We start from the raw sequence: 21874 nt of genomic DNA, 5'->3' as shown, positions 1-21874 counted from the left end.
AGCTGAAATAACGTATAGTTTTCATGCATTTTTTCGAATTAAATTCGTTGTTGGTATAAGCTGCCTAGTCATGTTTATTGTTTATATTAAAAGAAATTGGAAATTGGTCAGACTATTTTTACCAAATGATGTTATTTTTTTTGATTTGGGAGGGAGGGGTTAAAATAAGTCTTATTTCAGTTCCAAGGGAAACTTACAGAATTTTCAATTTGATGATGAGTAAGAATTAAACTCTGAAGTGTACTTAGCTATATTCATTTTATCAATAAAGTTGACCTTTATAAAATTGGATTATCATGTTGCTTTTTAAAATATTTATATATTCGAGTAGTAGTGTAGCAATAACAAACTAACATGACTATAGAAAAAAAATAAAAACAACTGTTTTTTAATGATATTATAAAAAGGTTGCATGATTAGCAAATTTAATTTTAAATGAAATTACATAGATAGAACTAATATCGTTTCCTTAATTTTCCTTTTAAACTAATATCACTTTTTTTTGTCTAACACAATCTTTTGCTGACTAAAATATAAACTACACATAGAGTAGCTGCATTACTGAAAACAATAATATGAAATTATCTGTCAACTATTATTACTTTATACTTCGTTATAGCATCGTGTTACAGACAATTTTCCACTAATATTGGATTAAACATAATAAAATTTATACCAGTTTTGTTAGCCCGGACATTTGGCCCGTCGGGACTAACAAGACTGGTTTTATTCTAACAATTGTGTTATTTAAAATCTTCGAAAAGCTGTCTATGATACGATGCTTTAAATTACTATTATTTCTTTTGCATGTTAATTTCTTTTAAGTTGCTTTATTTAATATGTATCTAAAATCAATTTTTCAATTATATACGTATCATGTACGTAAATGGCTATATATTTTTGCATTTTTCTTATTAGATTGAGGTAAAGAAATTGTCATGGAACGCTACTTCTAAAGTTGGATCTCTTGATAAAGTTACACATAAGCCAGGTGAGTTTAAGAGATTTTAAGTAGCGAAGCTACTCTACAAGTTAGGTATCGGCCAGTAATTTGGTTCTTGTATAGTTTTACTTTTTACTTAGTTGAATGGCCACCTTCGTCTTTTATACACACTAGATATAAATCCCCTAGAGGCTTAGAGTGGAGCTACTATTCTAATAAAATTAAGAATTATGATTTAATTTTAACATTAATAAAAAAAAGTGATGTAGCCGGACAAAGTGTCTAAAAAATCAGTCATGTGACGTCATAAAAATGAAGGAGATGAGAGGAGAAATGGGAAAGAAAACCCTTAGAAAAGAGATGGAAAATCCCTCATTTTATGACGTCACATGCCTGATTTTTTAGACACTTTGTCAAGTTATGTCAAATCACCTAGATGCTAAGAGTGATCCTCTACTTAAATAAAATAAAGTTATATTATGATTTAATTTTATTCCAATAAAAGAATCATTAATATATATTCATAACCTTTAGGCGGAGGAACAAGAAAAATAGAAAGCAGAAAGTTAGAATGGAATACAGACAGCAAGGTAATTTTTTTAGAAACATAGTTACTCTCTCTATTTAAAGTGATAAGACCATGGATGATAAATTGATAAACGACCCCGATGATAACAAATAAAAATTATTCCTTCTGTAGATTAACTACTAGTTTGGAAAATCATTCCAAAAACTCAAAGTTTTTGAGTCAATGAATAAAATAACGTTATTTTAAAACTTTGGGTACCATTGTAATTCTTAGTTCAATGTCCTCTCCCTGTTGGTTTATCTCTGTTGGTTTATCAGTAAAATAATTTGTTTTTCACTCTATATTGTATGCTCACTTTTAAAAGATACCTATTATATCACCATAAGTACATAAATATGTAGTCATTAGAACATTATATCAGTAATGGTCACTTAATAAAAAGCCATAGTGTCGACATTAACCATTTGCTTATAATATTACTAGCTTAATTTGAACTTTATTAATTTTTTTTTGTTTTTAAATTTTCATAGATATCAGTAAAGACATTATTAACACGTCATTTGCAAGTGTAAAAAAGGTTAACAATTAGATTTAAGAAAATTTTTAAATATTTTTACAATTCATATCAAACTGAAAAACTCATCAAATAGAAATTAATCATAAATTAGTTGCAAGCAATTTCAATCAATTTCTTGTATTTTTTAAAATTAATTGATTTTTCCAAGGACGATAAAATGATATGGGTTTTTAGTGTTCATACGAAAAAGTCATTTTGTGAAATCTACATTAGAAATCAAATAATAAAGCCTCTCTAAGTATTTTATATTAAACTTTGAGTACTCGTATGGAGGTTCCTTGTCCCTTCCCTTCAAGTGCAAGACTGTTGTTGTCTATGACACTATAATGTAAGATCAAATAGTCAACTTCATTGACAACAAATGGTAGAAGAGGCTCTTTTTCTGTCAAAACACAAGGATATTTGGCACAGTTTATACAATGACACCCAATAGACAACACATTCTTTGATTTTATTAATTTTTGTGTTATCCTGACAGTGTAAAGTTTTGAGTAGAGTGTATCTATCCTTATACTAAAGTAACAGGATGTTTGTCTGTTTGTCTGTGTGTACCGAAGGATCTTGCTAACCGCTGAACCGATCAAGTTCTCCTTAACAGGGTAGATTCTCATATGTCCCGGGAAGGTTTTTAACTATTTTGGGGGAGGGTACCACCACCCTCCCAAGAGAAATGACAAAAAAATGAAAATTTTCTTAATATCTGGGAGACTTCAACGTAACATAAAGAGGTATCCGTAACATAAAGAATTATCGTAAAGACTTTAACAAACAAACACATTTAAAGTGCCACTAGAGGCCTCTAGGGGCGTAGCCGCTAGTTGTTTATAAAGCAACACATTTCCCATCCTCTTATTATTGATTTAACGTACCGGCCATAGCAGCATTAAAATAATATCTATCATACAAAGTAGATTGATTTCTTTCCGTCCGTCCGTCTGAAGCTTAAGATCTCGGTAACTGCTTAACCGATTTGGCTTTACTCTTCGGTTTAAGTTTAAGTTTAAGTTTGTGCTATAAATTTTCACCTTCAAGACACATTTTACTTTAAAGTAAAAAAAAAAAAAAAAATTTATCGCAACTATTTAAAAACATATCAATTTGGGTTGAATTTGAAAAAAAAAACTGCCTTTGATATGATTTATAAACTATTTTAATAATTAATGAACCAAATACCTAAATTGTTAAATAGGCCATGAAGAGTAAAAGATAAATAGATAAGTACTTTAATTTAACTTTTGAGGAGATATAAAACTTAACTAATGCCTTAATCTTAACTTTTGAAGGGGTAGGTTTCTTCTGAGAGATTTCATTTTCATAAAGTTTAAGTTAAACTTCATATTATTTAGAATTTCTTCATATTTCTTCAATGAAAATATTCAAAGCCAGAAAAAGAGGGCTTAGAAATAGCCTAAACCCACCTAAATTTAAAATAGCTTAAAACCATCAAGTCATTATTTATCGAAATATTAAGCTTCAGACAAAACAAACTTACTTCTTTATATGAAAGTTTAGATTATATAAAAATGGATATGATAAAAAATAAAATATATATACCTCCGTCTATTCCTGTGAAAAATTATAATTTCATCCTATTAATATATTATCAGTAATTTTTCAACATTCCAAAGTAGGGGAGAGTATCCATTAAAACCAACTTAAGCATAGTATCTTCTCTTAAATTCGGCCCCTCGAGGCTAACAAAACTGGTTTTATCTTATGATTTTTTATTTTCCGCGGAAAGCTGTCCATAATACGACGGGATAAATTGCTATTATTACAATATAAAAAATCTAAGGTTAGCTATTTATCCCGTCGTATTATGGACAGCTTTCCGCGGAAAATGAAAAATCATAAGATAAAACCAGTTTTGTTAGCCTCGAGGGGTTTAATTGGTGAAAGAAGTAAAAACAATAAGATTTTTGTAAAAAGGCATAGCAAAAATTCAAACCAAATTTTATTTTGAAAACATGATTGTTTTAAAACTCAAAAATTTTTATATGAATTTAAAAGAAAAATAGCTAGTATAATAACAAAATTTTATTTCAGGTTGGCTCTAAGGACAACCTTAAACACAAACCAGGAGGCGGAAATGTACAGGTACACTATTCTATTTTACTATTTATATATCCATAAATGACGATAACGTCCAATAGCAGCGAAGTTTTAGTGAAAACCAAAGTTGATATATTAATTTAATATTTTTCAATATAATCCAATAATGGAGATGTCAAAAATTCATTTTTTAATTATAAACATTTTATATAATAATATGATATCAAATTGAAACCTGCAAATGACGAACAATAACACTTAGCAATATACACAAGGAGGGACTATCCAATATTTATACCAAACTATATATATACCTAAAATTAAAATTTATGCAACCTTCCGCCCCACTCTCTAGACTTGGACAGCCGAAACAAAACCTACATACAAAAACTGACAGCTTTTACCTAAAACAATTTGAATAAAAAGTGATTTAAATGTTAAATTTTAACCATAACTTTTCTAGCCGGGTTTAGCTGAGAGAGTAAGCGAGATTTGAAAAATGCATGAAATCAAAATAGTCAAATATGTTGTTTTAAAACTGATCATTATAAACTTATATTTTGAAACATTTCATAAGAAATAAAAATCAGAGATAATGAGATAATTTTATAATGATCAGTTTTGCAATATGAAAAGCACAATTGTTTTAAGCACTACGACATTTAAATTATTGACAAAAAAAGAATATTTTTGTCTAATTTTGTGTTAATAAGCACCTTTGTTAAATATATGACAAATATTGTATGACGAAAAAATTACAAGATTAAAAAAAACAATCTGAAGATTACTTTAAGATTAAATTATTTTTAAAATCTTGTACATTTTTTCAGTCTTATATAAATGTACATTTTTCCTAATTAGAAAAAAAGATTATTACGAAGGGAAAAATATACCTCTATATTATGCGCACACCATTGGCAGTAGCGCAGAAACTTTATAATTAACCCCTGATGACATGAGTCTCGTAATTGTACAGATCCACAGCCAGAAAGTAAAGATATCAACAGGAAGCCGGATAGGATCACTGCAGAATATTAAACATAAACCTGGCGGTGGCACTAAGAAGATTTTTGATGATAAGGTGAGGTTTTACTTTAGCTAAGCTATAATTTACTTTGTCTGTTAGTACGAATAATGAGGATGATGATATTCGAGATAGACAGTTGCTTTTTTGTGAAGATATACCTTATTATTTTACACAATTATCTTAGTCCGTCGGTCTGTAGGTTATGCTACAAAGATATACAGGTATTTCTTATTTTTTAAAAAAGTTATGGTATTATTATATCCTCCTCTCTCTTTCTTTTTTTATGATCAAAATCATTTTCTCTATTACTCGGTTTGTCCGTTTTTCTATCCATGATTTTTGCTTCACTTGTCATCCTTGTTTAAATTCATACAACTAACAGACAGACACAGAAAATTATCACCAAACGCGTTGTTGAAGTCAAACTGTATAATATTTTATGCAAAATAATTGCCTTATATTCAATGCAGAAATAAACCCATCTCTGTAATGATTCCTGAGAGGGTTTTAGGGGCGTAGTCACAAGTCTATAATGCAGAATAAAACTGTGTCTATCCTTGGTTTTAAGTTGTTTTATTGGAGGTTGTAACCCCTTGCATTGAAATTCAAATTCAAAACAAAATACATGCAATCTATTTTGAATATAATTGTAAGTAGCTCATTTGAAAAGATATACATTTTGTTTAGGATTATATGAGACAAGTGAGTGAGGGACAGAGTGGACCCGCCAGCCTTAATGGGTCCGTTGCAGGATCCAGCTCACAGGTACAAATACAGAACACATATCAATTTTCGGATCATGGAAAGAAAACGAAGTAGCGGGTTTAGTCGTATTTTCGCAGTAACCTTTCTTCTATTTCCAGCCCCTGCGGGCTAATTTCCTAATCCTTTAATCATTAACATTTACCTAACCTAATATAACCTATCAAAAACTATTGTGAAAATACGACGAAACCCGCTACTTTGTTTTCTTTCCATGATTTTCTTTAGTTTGTCCATTTTTTGTTAACGTTTATTTATTTTGTTTTTTGTTTTTGCATGTTTTATTTTTTGTTTTTATCTTTTTTTTATTTATATATTTTTTTTGTTAAAATGAAGTTAAGTGAAATGAGCGAGAGAAAATCGAGTTTGAAGATGAAAAAGCCACCTGTATCAGAGAACAATTATTCAAGTCAAATCATAAGAAAATTGGTAACATTCCCCCCACCACTTTTTTTAATTTTAGATTTTTAAGTAAAAATAAATCAAACTTTAAAGATTTCAAATCCTATTATATATAGGATTCAGAGCCCTAAGATGCTACTGGCGCATCATCCAGTATTTAAAAAAATGCTTACAATATTTATTAAGCTTCTTCTATCAAATATGATTTTTAATAAAGTACATTTTTTGTCTAAAATATTTTTATTTAATTTTTTTTTTAAATTTATTTATTTATTTTATTTTTTCTCTAAATTTTAGTCACCTATGAGCAGTGGATTCTAGAAAAACAAAAAATCAACATTTTATTTATTTTTAGTTATTTGGTAAGATTTTTTTATTCTGCATGCTTTTATCATTTTTTGTTTTGTTTTGTGTTATAATTTTGTACACTTATTTAAAATCAATATTTTAATGCTTAAGGTTAAGTGTCTATATTCGTTTCAGCCCAATTTCACTCCAAATTAATAACCCTCTTTAAATATAATTGGAAAAAAGAAAAAGATTATTTTTACAACAAATTTTGTAGAAGGGTAGCTACTGTATAACTTGATGTGTCTGTTCTTCCATTATAGTAACTTATAATGGCCTATAACTTTAGCTGCACCCTTTATCAATTGGATGATTATTGCATTAGATTTTAGAAATTGAAAATGTGTATACTAAATTGATATTACTATTTCTATTTCAGACCCCAGAACCACAAAGAATAACAGAACTTGGAGATATTTAATTTTTCCGCCAAATAGTCTGAGAACAAAGCTGCAGCCATCTGATTCTGCATGCCGCACTCAATTTTTTGCGCATCACAATTTTTACCACATTTTACAGTTACTGTACATTTCAACTCAGTGTGTTCTTTTTTATATATCTATAGAAGTTGTTTCATCACTTGATAATTCCACTCACAGTTTGTTATATTACTATATATACTAGATTATCTTATGATGTTTATAAAAAGGCATTTTATTAGTAATTTATCATATATTTATTAGCATATTAATGTTTATTATTAACCATCAATATTTATGTAAAAAGATATAGTACCAATTAACAATATTAAACAATGTGTTCATGGGTTTAGTTATATTTTTACAAAGTTTATAATCTTAAAGAGTTTAAAGAAAATTAGAAATTAGCAACTGAAGAAAAGTTTATAAAAGAATTTTAATCTAACATAGCTTTCACTTAGTCCTAGAATCCAAATGCCTAAAAATAAACGCAAATTTTCATCATTTCTACCTTTACAATTTAATTACTTGATAATGAAAGTTTTTATATTATTTAATTGTAATTAAATCACTAAATGTGCCAAATTATCCTTGTGATTTGCCCACCATGTGTCAAGAATGATATTTCTGCAGCTTATTGCACTGCTTTGCACTTGTCTATCCCTGTGCAAAATAACCTTTATATCTGTATACTTTTTTACATCTCAAACTGGGTGTAAAAAGTAGCTTTTAAATGCACTTTATACTGAAGAAAACATATTTTAGAGAAAAATTCTATTCTAGACCAGAGTAAATCATAAAAGCAAAATAATTTATTTTGAAATTTGTCCATAACAAAAAAGAGGCCTGTCTTTTAATGCTAAATTTGAAATTTTACAAATCTACTCCAAAATTTTGACTGTTATACTTCTATTTTTACGCTTTGGCAATAATTTCATAAGAAAAAACAAATTTGCAATTATTAGACTCGAGGCCGACGGTCATATGACAAACCCTGGAGGCGCACTACTTCAAAATCCTCAGCAAAATCTGGCGACGAAGCTGACAAATCGGGGGACAGCAGCAAAAAATCAACAGCAGAGGTCAGCCGACAAATTTCACAAAATGACGACGATGACAAAAAATCCACCAACAACGACAATCCAGAAGAAAATGGCGCCGACGAATCCGAAAATGGCGGGAAAAGTGGCCGGGAATCTGATGCTGGCAGTCCTGACAGAGAAAATGCGCCGTCGGCACCGCCCAGAGAGATTCTAGGTGATATTGATACAGACATACTGGGCGCAGATGATATTAGATCTATTTATGAATCATACAATAGCACGGCACAAGAGCAACAAGCAAACTAAGCACCTTAGCAGTTTTTAATGTTTTTTTAGCAACTTAAAGTATTTTTAAATTCAAATAAATGCCCTACTAAATATTAACAGAAAGTTTTTCTGTAATTTTGCATCAATAGTATTTAAAAATTATATGGTTTTAAAATATAATTACCTTTTACTTAAAATCATAATTGTTGCTTCTTTCTACGTATAAAACTTGAATATTTACTTAAATGAATTAAATAATTATGATGAAAATATCAATTATGAAAATACTTTCTATAAACTGGTGGTTAAATTAAATGTTCCTATATCAAATATAATCAAATGTTCAAAATTGAAACATAAAAGTTAGTCGTTTTTGTAAAACTTTAAAATAAGTCATTTTTTAGCTTTTTGATATTAAAAGAAGGTATTACAAAATATAATGTTAAAAAGTACCAGAAAACTTATTTTTCCCCCAAAAAAATATTATGTTCAATAATTTTTTCTGCATGGCTTTCAAATTGATTGATATCCGCTGGATTAAGACCGGTTCCAAGCCATTCTGAAAAATCTGGTATAGCATCGTATTACAGACAATTTTCTAGGAATATCAAATTAAGAATAATAATAATTAATATCAGTTTTGTTAGCCCGGGCCTTCGGCACCTCAGTGCCACATAAAATTGGTTTCAATTTTATAACTCTTCATTTTAATACCTGTGGTAAACTGTCTATAATAAGATGCGATAAATAACTAATCTTCTACAATTATTACCTACATATTTACACAATTTTCTTCATAAAATGATACAACAGTTAAGCACTTTTATATGAATAAAGTAATGTTTTGAATACATTATATAATGTACCATAAAAGGCAATCCCTAATTTGTACCCCTTGTAATTTCATATCAAAAAATCTTCCTAAAAAATATCATTAAAAATATGATGATGTAAAATTGTAAATTTATATAAACTTTTTCCTAGTCATAATAATTAAGCTTTTATATCTTTGTAAAAATAAAAATAATTATACCATTTTATTATTAAAGTATTTTAAATTCTAAACAAGAGTATTTAAATCCAAAGAAAGATAAACCCCCACCAATTAATTTCCATAGATTAAATTTATTTATTAAATGTATAATATATTAATAATTTAAATAAAACAATAAAGGATATATATATGATCATATTTTTGTATGAAAATCATTTATATTGTAATCACTTTTATTCATTAAAAATTTACCATAATGGTTTATCATTTTTATACAAAAATATGATCATCAGTTTATACCTAACTAAAAATAAATTGTTAAAATTGACAAAAAAAAATTTGTCGATTTTACTGGTTTATTTTTTTGTAGTCAACGCACATGAGTTCGATGTTTAATGATTTTGTAAATAAAAAGTTTGAAAAATACAGACTTACATTTTTTATAATTTTTTGTACTATTCCTTTTGTGGACATTGTAATCTAGAATACTTTTGCGCACGTTATCATTTAATGCACCCTCTTTTTTAGATCTTTTGGACAAGTTTTTTTTCTAAACCCTTAATCTGAAAACTTCCTTCCAAAAATGAGAAAATATTTTGAAAATTTAAACCATCTAAATCGAGATTAATATATAAATAAAAATTATTCTCCATTTTTGGGGGTTGGTGCAGTAAATTTGCTGTATAAATAGTCCTTAACGTTTGTCTGTCCTGGTTTATTTTCAAAGTAAACCTCAATTTCTTTTCTCCCTCTTTTATTAAATTATCTTGTTCAAAAGATCTACAGTCATGAATTTTAGGATGTTATAGTTTAGCATTTGTTTTCATATTTTTACATTTTTTCATTAGAAGTTTTTTTTCCTCAAAACAGCACATGTATATTTTTGTCAAATAACACTGCTTGAGCATTTATACATTTTATTTTTTTGTAAAAATGTTTTAAAAATGACGACATTTGCTATTATCATCCATAAGTTGCAGATTTTTATGTTGATAAATAATATAAAAAAAACATTATTCAAAGATATCATTATAGAAACAATATTCAATACTTTTTGTCAATTATTTAGGGAGGGTGAAAAATAAACATCATGTTTGTAAATGTATGTGTTGCCAACTTAAATACCTGCAACTTATAGATGGCTGGAGTAGGGACTAGGATAAATAATTTAGTTAGTTGTAAAACAAAAAAGAAAAATTCATGTACAGAATCAGATTTTTGATAACCATAGGTGAATTAAATATGGATATAAAGGGATATAATAATGGAGGATTATTTGATGTATAGTGTATAACCCAATAATGAAGAACAAAATTACCCCTTTTGTAGATTTAACGTATTTGGTAATATTTTGAACCCCGCTAGTTTGAACCAATCAATAAAGCTTTATGAAAGTTTTAAGCAAACAAATTATAAAAAATTTGGTAGTATTATGGTTAATTTCACCCTGTCTGAATCTTTAAAAAATAATTGTCTAGCATGTTCTACAACTATCAAAAATATTATTCCATGTTTCTACTGTGAGCCGCTAGCATCCTAAATATTCAGGTGGCTGCACGGAGGGCGGCGTATAAGCGAGCCTGGGCAGAACCCACCCCCAAGAAAAAGGACAAATCCCCCCAAGGAAAGTTATTAAATTATATAATGTCCACATTAAAAACTATAATATACAAAGTAGAAGGATGTTTGTATGCTGTTTCAGTTAAAAATTAATGATTAAAACTAAAATTTGATTAAACCAAGATTTGAAGGAGTTTAAGCGGAAATTTGAGCCATTAACCTAATTTGAAACAAGGATGACAACATCCATAAAAACGGTAGGACAAACAAATATATACACTTGTAGAGTGTCAGAACTAAATAATCAGAACATAAATGTATAAAAGTCGAAACAAAATTGTAAGTAAATTTGTTGAGAAACTGATTACATACAGCATAATGTCTATGGACATACTTACATTTTTAGGACTCGATTATAGAGTTGATTCGCTTATAACATTGTACTTTGTTGTTCTAGGAATCAGTATTCCAAAAATCAGATCAATCGGATAATTTTATCATATGAAAACTTATAGTTAAAAAAAGCCAAAAATCGTGATGTTTAAAACTACATAACTTTTCTGTCACTTTTGAGGAAGACGATTCCCTTTTCTACCATCTCTTTTGAAGAGATTATCTTCTCCCTTCCCTTTTTCTTTTCACTTTATATGACGTCATATAGGAATCGTCTTCCTCAAAAGTGACACAAAAGTTATGTAGTTTAGTCTTTCTCCATTCTGGTAATGATTATACAGTTGCTACGCTTTCTAAATCGCACCTAACTACTACAAGATTAACCATGCAACCATGCAAAGTTTAAAATCGTTAGGACAATTCTAACATGCCTAAATTAACGAAAAACGCTATCCGTTCCGGACGATGGACGGACCTACCCTAATTATAAAAAAGTTTTCGCTTTTAAAAAAAAACCTATGATATTTTGTGTTAATTAATGAAATCAAAAAATCAAGCAATAGTAAAACATATAATACTCGAATATCAAAAATAAAATCGTTTAAAGGAAGAAAATATTAAAATACAGTTGATACCATAGTTAACCCGCAACTGTGCCGTAATACGTAGTGTATCCGCTAGTTGTCGGTAAGGTGATAGGTTCGAATGTCGGCCTGACACTGCGTCATAACTAAAGATGTTATTTTCTTACTGCTACTATGGCAGGTGTGTAGTTAGAGTAGTAGTAGGGGGAATGCCTTGGCACAAAACAGGCGCAATTTATTACCTTGCACAGTTAGGACTTGTAGACAAAGGTCGTAAAATCAAAAAGGCGGTTGTCTAATGGGTGCAACTGCAATTCAAAACGTAGAGTATGTTCAAGGTGGAGGACTTGTACCCGAAGAGTCACCCTTGCTCTAATACAGGATACTGTTTAAGGACATACTTACATTATTATGATTTCTTTTATAAAGATGCTTTGCCATTGATATTGTTCTAAAAATCATTATTTCAAAAATTAGATAATTAGGAGAATTATATCATACAAACAATTGTCAAAATGTTCAAAATCAGCATGTTTAAATGTAAATACTGACTTTATGATGACGGTCACAGAGTTGCTACGCTTTGTAGTTACAAAAATCATCATACAAAGTTTTAAATAAATGTCTAAATTACCGATAAGCGCAGCTATCCGTCACAGACGGATGTACATTCGAACTGACACTAATTATAATAGAGCTTCGCCTTTTCACGTATAGAATCTTCTATTTGATAACTATCCTAAAATTAGATGAGGCTGCAGAAGAGAATGATGAATCTGGAGCAGGTGCAGGTAAAATTTAGTTTTAGGGGGGAGGGCTTTCACCCACAAAACAAAACCCTATTACGACAAACAAAATTTACCCTTTTGGAAACTGCAAGATCGACCAATAAAGATTTAATAAGCTAGATTTAATAAGCTAGGTACTAATCCTTATAATTAAGTAAACGGATCCCTCTCTGTCTTTCTATGTGTGTGTATCGAAGGATCTCGCTAACCACTGAACCGAAATAGTTCTCATTTACAGGGTAGATTCTCACAGGCCCTGGGAAAGTTATAACTATTTTGGGGGAGGGTACCACAACCCTACACATATAACATAGTAAATAATTAAAACGTTTTAATAAATAAAATGTAAGTAATATAAAGGAAATTCCATGGAAAGGATTCATCAAATAGAATTTAATATTAAAACAAGGACAAACACATCACAGTTGTTATTCATATTTCTACTTAAAATACAACCTTTTCATAAAACTAACTTATATCGCTATGATTTATTTTACGAAAGCAATAATTTTATTAAAAATTAATTTAAAAATTAATCATAATTACAAGACAAGTGCGAAAAAATGCAGAAAACTCAGACAAATAGAAGAGTGGCTATCCTACTAAAAAACAGCATGACGTAAATAGGTGAAAGGAAGGCTTTAAAACACTTGTTCAAATTAACATGCGTAATTAAAACATTAAGTATAAGGTGTGTTTAAAATTACAAGCTTCAAGGTAGCTTCTTTCTTAATGTTATATTGTTGTATAGAAGCCCCAGACGAGAATGCTTCTGAAAAAGATGATGCCAGTGATAATAATGATGGTAAAGGTATTGTTGACGAATATTATATTAATTGCTATATGAACAGACATTTCCTAATAAAAAAAAACTGCTATTTATATCAAGTTGAAAGAGATAATACCTTTCGAAAAAGCTAATTTGTCCTGAAAAATTACTTAATATCCCTAAAACTTCTTTATTTCCTATTTTTAAGCTTCTGAGCAGGTTTGACATGTTGATGTTTGCTTGGAAATTTTACCTGTAAAGATATCTTACCAGGGATCTAAAAGGATATGACAATTGCTGATTTATTGAAGTACATCCCCCATAATGATACACAAATTTATCCCATAAGTGGATGAAACGTTTGGACACCAACCAATAAAAATTCATTAACAGTCCTAAAGGTGTGTAACCAACGAAAAAGAAAACGTTATTATAAAACGTTGTGGGTTAGTGTAATAAACAGCCCAATTTTTCTTCCCTCCATGGGTATCTCCTCAATAACTCACTGTGTTTGTTTATCTGTCAATATCAGAAGGAGGAAGTGAAAAAATAAGATTTTCTTGTCTATTTTTTTTTAATTTCCTGTGAAAAATTCCCATGATGTTATGTTATATCCTATTATGTGAATCAGAAAGGTTGTTTTAAAATTTAAGTAAACACCGAACCGATTGATTGCTCCATTTTAGGAAAGCTTCACATAAATCAGGGCTAGTTTTAGGCTATTTTGTCTTTTCCTAGAGAGCTCTACAGCATTTTAAGTTTAAGATTTAAGTCTTTGTATAGTTTAATGCTATTTCTTGTCCTTTGAATGCAAATCCCCTAAATGCTAGGGCACAGCCGCTAGTATTCTATAAATTGACTTAATTGAAATTTGTAGACAAAAGTGATAATGAAGATAACCAAGAGGAAAACGAAGGGTCAGAAAAAGATGAGGAGGAAAAAAGTGAAAAAGATGATAAGGAAAAGATGTTTATATTAAAAAAAATAATATTTTATTTTCGAGGTTGCCTAATTCTTTTGTTTGACAATACCCTAATTTTTCAAAATTGAATACATTTTTTTTGTCTCAATTTTACGGTGTCTAATTTTAAGAATTTTAACATTTTCTTCTTACCAAAGTCTCCTTGTTCATAACCTAAATTCAAATTGGCAAAACTTAATTTTTTTCTCACCATTTTGATTTTCATATTAATTGCTTATGTTGCTACAGAAAATAAAAATAATGCATGAATTTAACCAGCATACACTAACAATAAAATTAATTCAAAAAGAATCACAAAACCTATACGTTTTTTTCAGCTGTCATCAGAAGAGAACACTAGAATTGACAAACCTTTTATCTGCCCCCCAAATATTATTTTATTTTATTCATTATTTACCCCAAATATTATTTTATATTTATTTTGCTTGTTGGTTATACCTTATTCCAGGATTTTAACATTATTCTCATCAATATTAGATGACAATTAAAGAATTATTTGCATATAAAAAACTGGTTAAACAAATAGATTTAAAAACTATAGAGAAATTTTTTATTCAAGCAATAAACATCTTGATGTGCAGAGTGAAAATGGTGAAGATGAGGAGGGGGAGGAGGAGGGGAATGAAGGGGATGACGAAGCCACTAAGGAAGAACACTCTTTTATTCTAACTTTCTCTCTGTACATTATTACCAATTGAAAAGATTGTCTGATGGTTGGTACCAAAAGATCTCACAAAGAGCATACGTTTTTAGAAAAGCTTCATATAGGTTCTTGAGATATTTTTATCTTTTTTGATTGTAGCTTGTCAAATTATTCCTTAATGTTCCCTTTTCAGAGATTTTTTTAAGTCAAACAAATATCAATTTTTGGATTCAACATCTTTTGAAGGGGAAAGTCCAAAGTCCAAATAAATAGGCTGGAATTCTGGTCGTTCTTAACAAACAGCCGAGAAATATTGAATTACAGGTTCTGTTTCTGTATGTACCGAAGGATTTCTGTAACCGCTGAACCGATATGGTTCTTCTTTCAATGTAGCTTCTCAAAGGTCCTAGAAGTGTCTATTTTGGAGAAGTGTATCAATACCCTCCTCAGAAAAATCGCCCCTACAAAAATCCCAAAAAAATGCTTTTTTTTTAAATTTTTTAAACTACAATTAAAATAGGGGGTCGACTCTCCCCCACCCCCTTTCTACACCAAGGGCCCCTAGAGGCTAAGCCGCTAGTAACAGAAAAAAAAATAACAATTGTATTGTACTTTAGCATTGCTATTAAAGAAAAAAGAATATTATCCCCCAAAGGATGCATCCGAGCATTCTGAACACAATTCTGACAATGAAGAGAAAGAATCCACCAAAGATGAATCAGAAAAAGAAGGTTCTGAAAAAGCAGAATCTGAAAAAGCAGAGTCTGAAAAACCAGGCAAAGTGATAGAAAAAAATAATAAGCAGATTTATTATAGGATTTCTGTTTGTCTATGGATTACCGAATAATTAAACTAACTTTAAAGTTGTTTTGGAGCTTCTTACAGGTCCATGGAAGGCAGGGGAGGATATCTCAACTATCACAAGAATAAATCGCTCTTAGAAAAAAATTGGGGTATAGTCCTTTCCACGACATCCCTCCATAAGGAGCGATTCTTCGTATTTTTCACAGTAGCTTTTCTCCTATTTCTAGCCCCTGCGGGGGGCTCTAACCCTGTGGGGCAATCACCTAACACAATATAACCTAACCTAACCTAAAATAACCTATAAAAAGCCATTTTGAAAATACGAAGAATCGCTCCTTAAAAAAAACTAATAAATTAAAAGAGTTTTAAAATTTTTATATTTTTTTTTTTAAAATAAAGAATCTGAGAAAGATGGATCTGAAAAAGAAAATTCTGATGCTGAAAGTCAGGGTGACAAGGTAAATACTTACATTTTATATAACAAATACTTATACAATACATATATTAAGAACCTTTAGCCTTGAGGACGGGATACGCCATAAGATCTTATTTTAGCCAAACTTTGTTTAATATGTGCATGGTTAAATGGTCATAAGTCCTTTAGACAGCAAGCCCTTTGATTGCACTACCTTTGTCTGAGAAGTCCTAACAGTTCTTGGTGATGAGTTGTACCTGTTTTGGGCCAAGGCATTTACACATCCCTATTAATGTCGCACATCTTATAAAGCAGCAGTAGGAACCATTTGAACGTCTTTAGTTATGACACGGTGTCGGGCTGAGATTCGAACCTATCACCTTCCCGACAAAAGTTTACTCAAGGTCCCATATCACAATATTTTCAAATGAAAAATGTAAAACATGTCATAATCTTTTAATAATCTTTTAATAATTTTGTAATTTAAGGAAAGTGAAAAAGGTGAAGAAAGCGAAAAAGAAACTGAGAGTGAAAAGGCGGAGGTAATTTGATTATTTTTTTCCAATGTGGCTCCAAATCCAAATAATTTTTCCTGGATTAGAACTGATTTTAAGAAACACTGAAAAATCATGTATAGCATCGTATTACAGACTATTTTCTACGCATATTAAAATAAAAGTCATAAAATAAAACTAGTTTTGTTAGCCTAACCTTTGGCCCCTTGGGGTAAAGAAAACTAGTTTTAATCTTATAATTTTCATTTCAATATCCGCAGAAAGCTGTCTATAATACAATGCGATAAAAATATATTTATGACACTTTGAACTTGACAAAGCGTTTGATATGATATTTTAGTTTCCACCCAAAATATGTATGTAATTTGAATGAAAGTAAATTAAAACAGTTTATATGACCGTATTTAAGCCTTTGTACAATTATATCCGTCCTTTGTAAAAAAAAAATAGCTTATTACTTAATTAGAGAAAGTTAGAATAGTCCTGTCGATTTCAAATTTTGCATTATGATTTGTGTAAAATTTTGAAAGCGTAACAAATCTTTGATAATTACAAAAAGTCCGTATTTTGTTCACGCCAATATTTCTAAAAATGATTCTTGTAATGATTAGACATAATCTTATCCATATTCTGTGCTTGGCAGCAATGTTCTTAACTCTAAAGTCTCAGCTACTAATAAATGTAATATTTATTGTTAAGGAGAATGAAGATGAGAACGAAGGGGAATCTGCTAGGAACAGTGTCACCCCATCCGCCCCACCAGCCGAATTAGTACAGGTTTATAAGCCCAGTTTTTTTTATACAGGATATATCCCCGTATTTGCTTGTTTTTTTAATGTAATTTTTTTATAACAATTACTTTAAAAACACTGACCTGCTGTTTTGTAAGTAAAACATAAAAAAAAATATGGAGAGAGACGGGGGGGGGGTTGGAGTAAATTTGTTCTCCCAACAAACTAGCTCAAAACGAATACGGGACTAGTAGGTATATTTATTAAAGGAATAGACAGGCCGTCAAATATCGTTATACTTTGTATTGAAAATATTTTTTATAATTTACTGTTCTTTCATAAAATAAGTAGCTGCGCCACTTAGGAACATACTGATTTTTGTTAGTTATTTAGAATTATTGTAGGACATTGAGGAGAACGACGGGGAGGAAGCACGCGCCATAGAAAAATTAGATGAGGATTCAGTCAGAGTTTTCATAAGGGGGAAACCTATTGTCCTACAGATTCCTAAACATTTGCAAGATTCTTACAGGTATACTCTAGCCTCTCAATTACATCTCTCAATATGTAGCAACAGAGCTTTAAAACAGCCAGACGGAAGGATTTCTACTTGCTAGAACTGTAATTAAGATCTTCTCTGAAATCATAAATAACAAAGCTCGTAGTTACAAAGGTACAACGCCTGTAGAAGGAAATCTATATTGTAGCCGTTGTCCTTTGTAGGGTCTTGTAACCCATATTAATTTATTGGAACTTCTTGCTTTCACCTTTTAAACAACCAACCCTTATTTCAGTAGCTGGCTTTGTAGTAGTGGAGCATATATTTAAAGTCTCTAGTCTATTACAACAAGCGACTTAAACCAATTACGCTAAGGGAAGGGAACCTTGCCTTATTCAATCTTATGATTTCCAAAAGGTCCCTAAATTGTTCAAACTGTAGAATATTAATTTTTAGCAATAATTTGGTGGGTCATCTGCAGAAATTCTAATGGGTAAAACTAACAAAAATCATTATAAAGTAATTATAGAATAGTTATTTCTCGCATCGTATTATTAACAGCTTTTTATGGATATAAAAGTTTTTCGTCCCCGAAGGCACGGGCTAATAAAACTGGTTTTAATTTATTGTTGTACATTATTATATTCGTAGAAAACTGGATATTATACAATTTTATTTTTTCGAATAAATGATAACAGGTTCTAATCCACCGGATATTAATCAGTTTCGAATGAATACGAGAATTGTTTTTAGAATTGAAGATGAGCAGGAAGCACCTGCTATTAAATCATCTCTCAACTGGGTTTATGGATACAGGGGCAAAGATACAAGGTAAAACATCATAAAGTATTGGGATGAATGTTTGTCGGTCTGTAAGCACAAGAACAGCTAAATGTTATGTGAATAATATTTGTATTTGTTCAGGTTATGTCGTCCTGGTGTCGTTTTCTTTTATAGAAAATTACCAACAGAGAAATTAATTAATCACATTTTGAATATTAACATTTTTGATAATAAATATATTTTACAATATGATGAATATCATATTTTCATCATTAATTTTGAATGCATAATGGGAATGTTATGCTTTTTTGGAGAAGTTTAGAGACACCCTAGAGTAATTTTTTTAATATCTACCGTTTTTCGTCATTATTCAAGTTATTTAATTCCTTTTTACGCAACGACTTACAACTAATCTTATAATGTAGGTCTAACCTGTGGCTACTACCTGGAACCGGAGAGCTGCTGTACTACACAGCCAGTGTAGTTGTCCTGTATGGTCCAGAATCACATGCACAGAGGCACTACAGGGGGCATACAGATGATATAGGTAAATATTTATTGTAATATGACTTGGTTAATTAAATAAAGCACAGAGAACCTTACAACCCTCCTTTTTGTTTTTGTACACTAGCCCTGTGGGACTCACTTATCTCCAACTTAATGTGACCTAATATAAGCAACAAAAATATGTTTTTAAAAAAACAAATTGTAAACCAAATTCAGTTTTAAATAATATTTACATCTAATTCAGCAAAATAACAGTTCATTTAATTTTGATAATCTGTATAATTTCTTGAGATTTTTGTCTAATTCGGTTAAAAAATAAGATCAGAGAATAATTAATGATTACCTTAAAACAATTGAATTCTACTTATTTTACCAAAAGTAATTTATTTTTATCCACCTAAATTGAAATACATTTAAAATTCTACATTTTCAGAGTGTATTGCTGTACATCCTCAGCTGTCACTGGTGGCCAGTGGACAAGCTAAGGGTAATGATGATGAGGTCGATGACAGTCATGTTCAGGTGATACCTCAAATCCTTATGAAACAAGGATTAAAACATTCTGGAAAATCAGACGGTAGGACAAGTCTAAACTGAATTTTGTATGTAAATGTGTTGCAAAATGCGTAAATGCATGATATAAGGACATATTTACTTTTTTTAGGAATTGATCATAGAAATGCATTGCCCTTATTGTCCTAGAAATCATTGTTCCAAAAATTAGGATAATTATATCATACCAAAATATGTTTTGTTAAGTTAAAAATCAGCATGTGCATGTTTAAAATGGACAATATGCCTAAATTAACGACAAGAGCTTTCCATCACATGCTGACGTATTAGAATTTAAATAAATGATAAAATTTTATTTTTCAGGTCTGGGATTATGAGACATTGGACCTAATCCACATCCTTGGTCTTGGGGAGTTCAATACTAGGGTAAATGATCATATTTCACTTGTTACCTGATTACAGATACCCTGTTAACAGAGAATATATGCAAATAACGAAGCTAGTAAAACAAGCTGACTCAGATCATGACGTCAAAAAAAATTAACCAATGAGAGGCCACTATAAATTTTACTATTGGTTAATTACAGTGTATACCAGACTATCATTGGTTAATTTTTTTGACATCATAATCTGAGTCAGCCACTTTTACTAGCTTCCAAATAACTAATACAACACTGCTACTGCTACGTGAAATTTATATTTCTGTATGATCTAGTATATAACTGTTTAAGCTTGAGTCCTCTAGGGGCGTAGACGCTAGTTAAATATATAATAACAAATTCTCAAAACTTAGGTTGCATGTTTGTCCTTCTCTGTGTTGAACTCAGATGGTAAATCCAAGCTGGCTGTTGTAGATGCTGCACAACAACCTAATATTACAGGTAAATTCAAGCTGGTTGTTGTAGATGCTACACAACAACCTAATATTACAGGTAAATTCAAGTTGGTTGTTGTAGATGCTGCACAACAACCTCATATTACAGGTAAATTCAAGTTGGTTGTTGTAGATGCTGCACAACAACCTAATATTACAGGTAAATTCAAGCTGGTTGTTGTAGATGCTACACAACAACCTAATATTACAGGTAAATTCAAGTTGGTTGTTGTAGATGCTGCACAACAACCTAATATTACAGGTAAATCCAAGCTGGCTGTTGCAGATGCTGCTCAACAACCTAATATTACAGGTAAATCCAAGCGGGTTGTTGTAAATGCTGCTCAACAACCTATACAGGTAAATACAAGCTGGTTGTTGTAGATACTGCACAACAACCTGATATTACGGGTAAATCCAGACACCTGATCTAACCAGTGGTGTGCACAGAGGATGTTAAGCCTTACGATGGTGAAAAAATAGGAGGGTAGTCCTAGAATCTTGTTTTAGGGGGGGGGGGGTATCTTGACAACTATATATTTTGGGAAGTAATGACTTAATGTTTAAGGAATTTATTTTGATAATATCAATCATATCTGCTGGTTGAGGACTGGTTCTGATCAGTACTAAAAAATCATGTATCGTAACAAATTACAGACAATTTTCTACGAATAATAAGATAAAATCATCATATGAATACCAGTTTTGTTAGGCCCCTACGATGCATTTCCATTAGATTTTACACGTTATTGGAGATATTAATCTAATGTTTCTCATGTTTTTTTTTCCCCAAAAAAGGTCAATAAAACTGATAAATGTATTTCTTTTAGTTTGGTCTGGATTTGAGACAACTGATGACACTCCAAAAAAGATTACTTCTTCCACAGCTTCCTCTGAAAAGGTAAAGTCAACTAAATATATTTGTTTTTTATTATGATCTTACTGTCATTTGTTTTCATAAAAAAAACCAAGAATGTAAACAAAGTTCTTATAAATAAGGGACTATGAACAAGTAAATGTGCACTATATACGTAAAAATTAAATGAATCAAATATTTCGAAAACTTTTTAAAAGTAGAGTACACTTAAATACATAAATTTACTTTAAAAAAAGTAAACTGTATAAGAACAAAGTTTTTACAGTGGAAAATG

At 30.2% G+C, this 21874-nt stretch overlaps 1 protein-coding gene across 1 annotated transcript in view; it reads left to right on the top strand.

The window, feature by feature from the left end:
* Positions 1–21874, top strand: part of LOC145330462 (uncharacterized) — a 70679-nt gene that overhangs the window by 28562 nt on the left and 20243 nt on the right. The window contains exons 10-29 of the mRNA XM_080175095.1: positions 919–991; positions 1478–1533; positions 4096–4146; positions 4565–4582; positions 10912–10987; positions 12650–12691; positions 13440–13499; positions 14335–14425; positions 15021–15030; positions 15714–15858; positions 16286–16344; positions 16790–16843; positions 17516–17593; positions 17952–18079; positions 18800–18877; positions 19255–19376; positions 19770–19858; positions 20213–20275; positions 20643–20730; positions 21554–21624. Coding sequence (XP_080031221.1) covers positions 919–991; positions 1478–1533; positions 4096–4146; positions 4565–4582; positions 10912–10987; positions 12650–12691; positions 13440–13499; positions 14335–14425; positions 15021–15030; positions 15714–15858; positions 16286–16344; positions 16790–16843; positions 17516–17593; positions 17952–18079; positions 18800–18877; positions 19255–19376; positions 19770–19858; positions 20213–20275; positions 20643–20730; positions 21554–21624 — 1452 coding nt within the window. The remainder of the gene's footprint in view (positions 1–918; positions 992–1477; positions 1534–4095; positions 4147–4564; positions 4583–10911; positions 10988–12649; positions 12692–13439; positions 13500–14334; positions 14426–15020; positions 15031–15713; positions 15859–16285; positions 16345–16789; positions 16844–17515; positions 17594–17951; positions 18080–18799; positions 18878–19254; positions 19377–19769; positions 19859–20212; positions 20276–20642; positions 20731–21553; positions 21625–21874) is intronic.

Source organism: Acartia tonsa, chromosome 10 (assembly GCF_053477335.1).
Source record: "Acartia tonsa isolate MP-2025a chromosome 10, ASM5347733v1, whole genome shotgun sequence".
NCBI lineage: Eukaryota > Metazoa > Arthropoda > Copepoda > Calanoida > Acartiidae > Acartia > Acartia tonsa.
The sequence above is the reverse complement of the archived record's forward strand: the minus strand, read 5'-3'. Positions and strand labels throughout refer to the sequence as shown.